General features: G+C 33.7%; 1 protein-coding gene across 1 annotated transcript in view; it reads right to left on the bottom strand.

Moving 5' to 3' along the window:
* The window catches only part of LOC118190803 (uncharacterized), a 31,428-nt gene extending 23,583 nt beyond the window's left edge, over positions 1 to 7,845 (bottom strand). Inside the window, exon 1 of the mRNA XM_035361587.2 lies at positions 7,690 to 7,845. Coding sequence (XP_035217478.1) covers positions 7,690 to 7,749 — 60 coding nt within the window. The 5' untranslated portion in view covers positions 7,750 to 7,845. The remainder of the gene's footprint in view (positions 1 to 7,689) is intronic.
* Between the last annotated feature and the right edge of the window lie 3,718 nt (positions 7,846 to 11,563).

Consider the following 11,563-nt stretch of genomic DNA (forward strand, 5'->3'; position numbering starts at 1 on the left):
GTCAAATCCCATAGAACTCAATGGTAAATGACCCAATGTTTTGGTCACCACGTAGGGATCGCCGGTGCTTCAGAGCAGGGTACGGGAGAAACTTGTTTAGGGCGTCTCCATCTTTCTTCCTACCTCCATGGTGATACCGAACAATAGGCCGCCACCTGCAGCGTACAGACACTGCTGTGCAAAGATGTTGGCAGCAATGGTTGCTACAAGGAAATTGCCGACGAAATGATGGCTCTGGAAGGCAAAAATGCAAGGCAAGATAGGATTATTGTTCGCCAAGGCTCTAACCACCCCAACGGTATCATTGTTGACTATTCAACGCACCAAAGCCACGTCTACACCTCCCGTGGTACCGTTCACCATCTCACGGCGCTTGTCTGAAGTGGAGTTACTCTCACAGAGGCTTTTAAGACTTTTGCCTTTGACCCTACAACATCGGTGGATCGGCATCGGATCATGGCAACCATCAGACTGGCATCGTATAGTCTTCAGCAAGGAATTCCGCTTCACTCTTGAAGCAGATGACCACCGTGTTCGTATCTGGAAAGGACGGGGCCAGCGGTCCCAATCAGCCTTTGTTTTACAAAGGGATACAGCCATAACCCCTGGTGTGGTGGTGTGGCTTCCTTCATGGTGCTTTTTTTTTTTTTTTTTTTTTTTTTGGTAAAAGAGTGTAATTCTTCAATCCTTCAAATCGTTGCTTTGAATCCTTCAAACCTTATGTTAACACATTCTACTTTTCTTTTCTTATTCAATCTTTATTTACTTATTCTGCTTCAGTGTTTTGTTGGACGAAAAAGAGGTGTTTTGTAAGAGTATTATTACTAATTATGGCACTTGAAAACACGAGAATTTGGCTTTGAATTAAAAATAAGTTAATAATTGTCAACAGTTTGAAAAAAAGAAAAGAAAAGAAAAGAAAAGAAAAAAAAACCATAAAATGTGTTAGCTGCGGTTAGCGGATCATAATGTGGAAAATTTAGTTTCATCCGAAAGTTACAGCTAATGTACTTCATTTTACCATTGCGTGAATTTGTAATTTTTCTCTTTTAGTTTTGTTGAAAAATTGATTCTAATGTCGATATAAATTACATAATGCTTGAAAATACATAATATAAAGTTCCAAAAATTTTTGTAGACCATCTGAATACAATAGCAAGAGATGGACCTTCATTTCCAAATGCTAATTGTAGACGTTGAACGCATTCTGATTTATTCCCACTTTAATATAATCGAAAATCGCTATAATGGTCATGCTTCAACGCCATTTTTCCTTCCGCCTAAAATTTATTCTACGCTAAACTACTGGCAGTTGACGGATAAAAAAAATCGTCTTTTAGCGTAAAAAGTTTATATTTTCAAATACAACTGTAAACTTTTTTCTGCCACTTATCCTCTGCGCGTATCTCAAAAATTTCGGATTTACCCTCCGTATGAACCAAAATATCAAATAAGATATAGAAAAGTAAGCTAAATTGAAAAAAAGAAGAAAAAAAAATAGCGAGATTATAGTATATTTTTCAAATTCTTATCTTAATAATAAAATTAGCAAACACATGTTTCAGTTTTGATTACTTGAAAGAGGTATGTTGTTTACAAAGACAAGCACTGCATTCATCTAAACAGGGTCTCCAAACCTTTTAGCCCGCGAACCGTATTAATTCTTTCACGAATTTTCGAGGGGCGAAATCTAGTTAGTTCATCATACCATGATATAATTAATATGAAGAGCATACCACGTTTTTAAACAAGGCAGCAAGATTTCTTCGATCGGATCTATACCGATATGACATTATGAAGAGCCTTTATTTTTTACTTTCTTGCAATTGCGTCTAACATAAATTTCTTAAAACTGCTTAAACATTTGCAAAAATACTTTTCTTACAGAATATAAGATTTCTTCGGTTTGAAATGTAACTTTAAGTGGATTTACCTCTCCACTGTAACAATTTATCTACATTTTGAACAGGTGCAAACTTTCCCGCAAACTAGGTATTTCATATTTGGGGCAAATTTTGTGTGAAAAGGTTTCTAAAATTAAAATAAATTATAACATGCACTGAACAAAAATTTAAACAAAGTCGCTTCTAAAAATCTCTATGAACAAACCTAAAATACGAGTACTTCCCTGAAAATAGGTAAAGATAACACATGAAATCTTTATTCTCAAAAAAAGTATAACGAGGAGTTTTTTAGTGTTAGTGTATTTCATTGTAAATTTAGAAACAGTTGTATAATGTTTATAATATGCTTTTTAAAGAACGTGCATAACAGGTAGTATGTTCATAGATTGGTTGTTATCAGGGCCGGATTAAGAGAGGCTCTAAGCAGTTAAAAGATTTGGGTTCCCTCACATATGTTCATCGCACCATGCATTCTATGGTAAAATCAAAGATTGAGAAATTTTTTTGGTGTTCCCCCCCCCTCTTTGCTGAATATATACGGATTTTTTTTTTTTTTTTTTTTTTTTTTTTTTTTTTTTTTTGTGATGCCTTCTTTCCTTGATGCCTTAAGCACATGCTTATATTTCTTAATGGCTATTCCAACCTATGGGTTATATAAAAGAGTTAATGTATATGTTTTGTTATCTCGCTTATTTTAAATTTTATAAAATTACTTAAAAGTATTTGGAGAGCCGGATTGATAGTGCTCGCGGCCCATAATTTGGAGACCCCTCGTCTGAGATAAACGTATGAAAAGAAAACATGCCGGTGTGAGCTATGCAAAATCTTTTGTTCATTTTACAAATTAGAATAATATAATATTTTAAAAAAAGAATCCCATATTTTTTAATACGGATTAACATTGGATTGGATCATACAAATTATAATTTTAATATTCAATAATAAACTTTGTCAGTCTGTTGCATTTGATATTCAAGATTCCAAATAAACGCTAGAAGGGATTTTCGTTAATTCCTAATTGATGTAAAAAGCCCTGGAGCAGTTGTTTTTTAATGGAGTTTATTATGGAGCCACTTAATAGCGACTACCGTTATCTCCTATGAAGCGGTAGACAATTCACATCCATGACTTCTCCGGAATTCCAACTCGAGCCCTTCGTAGCAGTCAATAGTTAAAACAAAGAAATAATTTCACATTTATAACCTATGTATTGTTACAGATTGTGTTATAATTTAGCTACATAATTTTGTAATTAACATTAAGTTTTAAATCTGATGTTGGAAATGCAGTGAGTGGAGAAAAATTCTGCAGTGGAAGAACACAAAATATAAGATACTTGCTTATTATCGCAACCGTCTTAGTAGAAGTCGCTAAAGTTCAAACGGTTTTTATAAATAAATCGTGATATTTTTTGTCTTAAATTTAGTTTTAAAATACAGGGTGTTTATAAAGTCCCGAACCCATTTTGATGTTAAATAACTCATAAAATAATGAAGGTATAAACAAACTTATGGCATTTATTGATGGAATAACTTATATATTTTCCTTTTTAGGTTTGAATATCTTTACTTTTGTAAATATCGTCTGCGCGTGTGGTTAATTTCAGATAATTTAATTTTCCAGTCCAAATATCTGTACTTTTCTAAATATCATCTACTTATTAATTTCTGAAGCGCATAATGTTCTCCGACGAAGCATCCTTTCATCTTTCTGGCTTGTTAATCGCCATAATGTGCGCATATGGGGATCTGAAAACCCCCATGAATACCGTGAGGCACAAAGGGTTTCCCAAAGGTTAATGTGTGGTGTGGATTAATGCACGACCGAGTCATTTTGCCTTTCTTTTTTTACAGAAAAGACGGTCTCATCAGTCGTATACTTAGACATGTTGGAAAACTTCGTATTTTTACAACTAGAAGAGCTTCAGCCACATGCCTTTTTGAAACAAGATGGTGCACCACACCTTCATTGGGATACTATCGTTCGTAGTTCTTTGATAGACCATTTTACAGGAAGATGGATTGGGCGAGGAGGTCCAATTCCTTGGCCACCCAGATCACCTGATATATCGCCGCTGGACCTTTTCCTTTGGGGATTCGTAAAGGACAACGTTTACAGGAGAAGAATGCTGAACATTGATGACCTAAAAGCCAGAATTGCAACCGCAATAGCCTCTGTGGATGCCGACATGCTTGCCGGTACCTGGCGTGAAATTGAATATCGACTTGATATTCTCCGTGCGACGAAGAGGGCACACGTGGAAGTTCATTGACAAGGGTAATGAGACCTTTTGAGTCTATCTAGCCATTTATGTTATTAATTTTAATCTATCTTTATTATTTTATGAGTTATTAAAATATAAAATGAGTCCGGGACTTTATAAACACCCTGTATAAACTTGAGAAATTTGCCAGCAATTGAAGAAACTACGGTAACATTTATGCAAGAATACAGAAGGTACTTACATATTAACGTAGTCTGGAGATTTTTTATAGAAGAAAAAAAAAAAAATGATTCGGTGAATTTTCATACTGTAAGTTACAGTGGATTGCAATAATACGTAAGTGCCATACAGAATTTTATTGAACATTTTCTAAAGGGTACAACGAGAAAATGCGTTTCCTTGATAGCCGTTGTTGACAACGATTGCACGAGGCCGAGTCTCCGCAATTGCCTGGTGTTCTTTTAAGCAAAAAAAGATCGTTGTGTACCTCGAGAGAAGAATAGTACAAAAACATTACAGAAAGATTTGAAGAAGAATATTAAATCTTTTATTTTTAATGGGTCAAATAATCATTATTTAATAATTAAAATTTGTATTTTAAATTTCTAAAGTATATTTTCTTTTCATATGTTGATAATGTTTACCGACTTACCATAAATATCGATAGTTTGGGAATCTTTCTAAAAAAGAAAAGGCACGGAAACCACCAGTTTGCACCCTTTAAGGTTTATCCTAAGTTTTTAATAGTTATCTTTAGTTAAAACTACTTTCCTGTTCCTCCTAATTTCAGCTTACAATTTCCTACCAGAATGTGTTTTTAAAATCATGGTTAATGCAAATAGGTAAGAGTGGTATTTAAGTTGAAGTTTCCCTGACTTCGTTAGACAGCTTCAGAGTTTCTGACTAGCGCGCGTTCGCCTTTTGGCTACGTCTCTCTCTAAGCTATTACTACGCTGGGCCGTATCTCAGGCCCTTGATAGCTTGCTAGCTTATTAGTTATTTAGGGGCCAACTACTTAGAATTTCGATAGCCTCGGCTATATCGTTTTAGTTAAAAATTAGTTAAGTTTTATTTCTTATTACTTTGAGTTCAAGCCCAAGTGGAGGCTTTATTGTACGTCCTGAGAAAGGGACCGACTGTACACTCTTATTTTGAATAATAAAGGTTAATTAACCCTTCTATTAACTTATTTTATTAAAGAAGGGTAATTAATCCTTCTTGAATTTACGTCTCTGTTTCCGAACTCTAGCGATTATTCGCTGATCTGTTCACGAGGTTCCCATACATTTAGCTGTTAGAAAAGAGAGTGGAACTCCACAGCCCAATAAGTAACTTTTACCATTTTATCAGTAAAAAATCACTATCTTGTGCTAAGGTAGATACGTTGATACGGAAATATCAATACTTCATAAAACGTTTTTCATTAGTTGGAATAATACTATAATCTTTTAAAAGCTGGGGTTGCAAAATATTATTGAAATACATACTGTTTTCAAATAAACTACTTTTTTTTTTTTTTTTTTTTTGCACTGTTAAATGTTTATTTTTATAATAAGAAACATAAATTATTATTTATGTTATTTGAATACGGCAAAGCACATGACGGCTATCTGTCAAGGGAAGGAATGCCTTTGTGGAGGGCAGATTAAAGATCTCACTCGTGCATTTTTGCTTCGTGACATTTTGCATTTTTGCTTCGGAGTTTTGTCCTCGGATGTTATTTGAACGAAATGAAAATAGTAATAATATAAGAGTCTTTCATATAATTAAAAGCAATAAATATTTTGAGAAAACTTTTTTTAGTTTTAGTGGTATTAAGTTTAATATGTATTTGAGGTTCAAACTGATTCCTCTTTGCCTAATGAGAGCGAGAGTTACGTATTTTGGATTTTATTAGATTATTTGTATTACGGCAAAGTACGCGAGGACTACACACCTGATTAATGGGAGGAATGCCTTTGTGAAGGACGTTTTTAAGGAACCATGGTTCGCATTACACGTGGGAAAAACCTCAAAAACTCCCATGCAGTCAGCATGTTCGCCGGACCTGAACCCTATCGAACTACTAGTGTTCAATAACTTTACTTCTCAATCGCTAGTAGGCTTACATGTTAGAGAAACTGACAGACTTTGAACCTAACGAATCTTAAACACTTACTCGTAGAATTTTGTAAGCCAAGAAAATGCATGTCTGCAAAGTATTTAAAAATAACTGATTGTGAAAGAACACAGTAGTGATCGAATTACTAAAGCGATTGACTATCAATAGTTCAACGCCATTTCAAATACCAGCGGATGGACTGGCTACATGAATGTTTTCGTGACTTTCAACATATGTATCGTTTAAACGAGCTAGGTTTACTTCGAAAATGCGATCTCAAGAGCATCCCTCACCTTAAAACAAAGTAGGTATCACGTGCTTTGTTGTATTCAATTAAACAAATAAACAAAAGGATGAAAGAAAACAGAAGTGTGAAAATCCAGAACACTGTTCTCCTAAACTGAGCAGCAGTATAAAAAACTCCCAAAGCTCCTAAATTGAGCAGCGGTGACTTGACGATATACGAATAGATCTTACGAATCAACAAATAAAACGCAAATATAGGGTTCAACTAGCCCTAGGCGAATTCAGTTTCTACTGCATCGAATTCATGCTCATAACTGCGAAATAATTCAAAATATGACCAGACCAAAATCAATACATATCATTCATAGTTACAAATAAAACCATGACAGCAAATATAAATTGTAATATTTACGAAAATTTGTAACAACTGCAATAGATAGTTGTATATCAAAGGGCAAAAATAAGAGGAAGAAATATAACAATATATGGATTAAAAATAAGTTATTTTTTCAGAAGACAGATCAAAAGATTTTTAACATATTCGAAGGTCCATCGAGTTGCTGTTTATCATGACTAATGTCATGTAATAAACTGAAACTTCGTATTTTATTGCTTCGTTACTAAATTTGGCTGGCATCAACCTAGAATAAAGAGGTCTGTTATTAAAGAATTTCGCGGATTTTTTTTAGTATAAATTAATTATGTTTCAGTCCTTATCAATCGAAAAGATTTTCTCTGGCAGGATAATAATATGGCCAACTTCCAGTCGTTCTACCAAATAAAGCTTTGCTTCAAAACTGCTGATTAAAACTTGAATTGTCAGTTAAAAGCAGTTGAAACTGAGATGTGGTACAAGCACATTTATCAAGAAGTAATGGTTAGCCCTCAAAGAAAAGAAATTAACAAGGGGAATAAAACCAAGATTTCTATTAAATACAGAAACAATTAGTGTTAATAATAAAGAACTTCGGACTTTTAAAGGTTAAATGATGCTTATAACTGCATTATAATTTTCAGTAATTTTAAAAATTCCTTAATCAGATATTCTCAAATAAAAAAAGTTATTACATTCTTAACATATTCAAAGTAACATCTCTTATTTATCTAGGATATTTTTGGTGATTATTCTAAGACAAGCAACTATATTCAACACGAATAAAATGTAACTCATTATAATTATAACTGTCATCGTAGCTCACATGAAAGAAACTTACCTTTGAAATCATTCTGGGAGAATCAGTTCTATTTTTTTTCCGAAATATTTTAAGTTTCATCTGCGGTTACATGCTTTTATATGAACGAACTTCTTTGTTCACTTTATTCCAACTCTGACAACTTCGATTGTTTCGTCGATAAAATATTTTCAGAGGAAAGCAACCGACCGTATAAATGACTAGAAACGGACAGGGGTCGAAGAAATGTTTTGTATTTTATTTTCATTTTATTTATGTGTCTCACTGTGTTGCATCGTTTTACCGAGAAACAGATCGGTTCCATGACCTTCCCTAAGAAAGCTGACATTTTTATTTTATGATAAATTTTTGCGGTCGAGGCATTTCCGAAACTAGTTTTCTCATCCAGTAGACAAAGATTATCAATTTCAGCATTAAGTAGCCTAAATGTTCTGAATTAACATAAAAATATGAAAGAAGTTGAAACTGAAATTAATTTTGTTTTTCTTAAAATCGTGACCTGGATACTAAAGTTCCTTTTTTAACAAATTATCGTATTTTCATGAACTATCATAAAAATTTTGTTTTAACTATTTTCATATACGGAAGAGAAAAAGCGATTTTTTTACTGATGTTAAAATATTTTAACAGATGTGGATCAGAAGAATATTTTATTTCTTTCAGTTTTCAGTTCAAGTTGAAAAATTTTTTAAACAAATAAAACAACTATTGGGGATAATTTTTTAGATCGTTATTTGATTTAGGATAATGGGAAAGTATGTGTATCTATATATCGTGTTCACTCGCGTTATAGCCGCACTTTTTTTTGCCAATTTTTTTATTGTGAAAGTCTAGATGCGAATATTATGCGGGGGAATCTACTACGCAATATTGTACACTTTTGACAATTTTTTCTGCTTAAAAACGGAGATGCGACTATTAGGTGAGTAAATGCGGTACATACGCTGAACTAAAAATGAAAAGAAACCCAGTTATCTGTCATAGTGCCATGCATTTGAAAACCTTGTATCAGTTATCAATTCTTGCATGAGATATTTGCAATCATTGCGAAGTTCAAAGACGACAAATTTCCATAGCCAGATTAATTGGGTAAAAATGTCGTTAAGCTGTTACAAAAGCAAATTCTAGACTAACTTACTAAACAATGGCATTGTGTTGATTTCGCAGAATATTTCTAAAAGGCTTCAAACCAAATTAAGTTAAATTCCTTCTATAATATGTTATCCTCCTATCACTTGCTATGCTTAATATCAAGTATCGGGGAAAATCATACAGCGTTTTCAAAGCATAGGGACTAAAACATCTCCTCCAAACAAAAGGATGTCTTTGCAACCAGAAATCTGTATTCAGGCCTGCAACTCTGTTGAACATTTCACATGAATTATACCGAAACAGATAGCATGCAAGGGAATCAACAACCAAAACTCAACGGTAATCTTATCGATAGTTCACATTATGGAGCATTTGATTCCATGCACTGGCTGCATGTTATGCAATTGGAAACAAGTGTAGAGAGGCTAACCGAAAGCATAGGTTCACTTCTATAGAATTCATTTCCAAACAATGCCTTCGATATTTACTCTCAGCATCCGAACGCAAGCACCGAAGCTGACTGTTAAAGGACTATTAAGATAAAATGAGATAATAGTATAAAAATTTTAAAAATTGGACAAAGATCATAAATAACCAACGGAAGAAAACAGAATTCGTCTTCACTTTTAATAAGAATTTATTAGCGAAGTATTATTTCATGCTCAGTACTGGCAACTATTGAAAAAAATTCGCAGTAGCAAGCTACCACTTCAAACTAGAGGCAATAAACGCAGCAAACGTAAGTAGCCCGTTGCATGAATAACGCATCAAATACAATAATCGCTAAGTTAATTTGCGTAAATTCATTAGCCAACATTATATATTGCCCATATCGTCATCACAAGCAATGAACTGGCGAATGATTTAACAAGATATACAGTTCAAAACACTAACTTCATCACCATATAAGGATCTAATAAGACATCATACTTTAAGAAAATCCTTAATATTACAAAAGTACAAAAGTTAAAAGAACATACAGTCTGCTTCCCAAAGTGTCAAATAAGCTAATAAATCATTTGCTACAACTAATGCAATATGTAATGGATCATGGACCCATCTGCCCTACTTCAAACGTTTCAGTATTTGACATAAGAAATGTGTTCGCAATGTACCTAGTGCAGTAGATCAGCGTACATCAGCAGCATAGCACCATCTTATGTCGTCGAGAACAGTCTTATAAAGAACAAAAAATAAAATTCCTGAAAAAATATTAGGATGAAACTGTCAGTTCTTTACTAACATTCTATTCTGTACAGAGTGATTAAAAATGAGTGTAAAAAATGTAAAGGCAGCTAGAAGGGATGAGAATAAGCAGATTTTATTTAATGGAATGTGTATGTGAAAACGACGCATTTAGGCATTAGAGAATGCTGTTGAGATCGGTTGGTGAAAGCAGTCCGCTGATTGCTATACGAACGCAAAGCTTGCCGTTATGTATTTTATTTATGAGGCTGCGTATGTAAACAAAGCAGCTGTGATTCCTGAGTAGACCCCGTAGAATGTGTTAACCTCATGCTGTACAAGCGTAGATCTTCTGTGCGTATTAACTTCAAGGAGTAGAGTTCTAGCGTATTAACCTCAAGGTGTAAAAAAGTAGATCTTTTGACGGTTTGGTTTGGTTTGAACATGGTTTGACTCAAAATGGTTTGGTTTGAAAATGGTCTCGATCCTGACCTTGAAACACAGACGGATGGCGATATTTTTAAGCTTTTCTACGCAAGCAATTAAGTAAACATGACTTCGAGTAAGAATCAAGCAGCATTTAAAGATATTAAACTAGGGTTTAAGAATGAAACAAATGGTTAACAGATTAAACAGGTTCTCATGAGAAGCTTTAATTGTTGATGTTTTTTAGAGAAAATGTCCTTTTAAAGTATGTTCTGAAGGAAAAGAAGCAAATATGTACTCCTTACAATATGAAACAGAAAAAGCTTTACACTTTCCAAGAAAGGAAGCTTCAAATATTGTTTTACCGAAAGAGATAATGAGCTGAGATACGCAAATGATGCTCTACGCAAAATCTCATTTGAAATCAAAAGAATGCAGCTAAAACCTGTTCGTGATATTCTAATACGAAAACTTCTTGTTGAAGATGAACCCGACAGTATGATATACACCTGAGTGTTATATATGTTGACTCGTCAAACATAGGTAGATTACTGTTTGTTTATAAAATTAAATTAGATTACTTATACATAAGTAAGACATTTGATGCTGCATGGTCAGCGGCAAGTGACAAGAGTGACGCAGCACAAATACCGTGCACTTGCCAAGCTACAGTAAGGTTAGAGGCACTGCCATCTATCGGCTAGCACAGTAATTAATATCTAACATGCCCTTTTTATATATAGAACAAGATTAATGCATGCTACTAACTTAGTACAATAATTATTTTAAATTATTACTTACTTAGAAGTTAACTTAACATTTTGACATTAAATTAACATAGTTGACAGTTGACTTTAGAGAACATAGCAAAATTATATACTTTGATGACTCACTTAAATCTTTAAAATTACGACTTACTAATTAAACTAATATTTTAGAGTTCTGAACAGTTCATTAAATTCCGCAATTAGTCTATAAATAAAGTATAATTTTATGGCACCAATAATGTCCTGCTAACTGCCTTTATATCGAAGAGGTTTTATTCTATTTCTACTTGATCGCCTTAGCACTGGTTCAGTTGACACATTTTCTGGAATTTGAGAATGTTTAGTAGAATCACTTTCCTGTTCCTTAGGTCCATTCGCTTTTATGACATAAGATCTTGGTTGAGGACCTGTCTTCGTGATCATAC

The sequence above is a fragment of the Stegodyphus dumicola genome, chromosome 2 (genome assembly GCF_044657685.1).
Source record: "Stegodyphus dumicola isolate Sdum_Otavi_A_Nest chromosome 2, ASM4465768v1".
NCBI lineage: Eukaryota > Metazoa > Arthropoda > Arachnida > Araneae > Eresidae > Stegodyphus > Stegodyphus dumicola.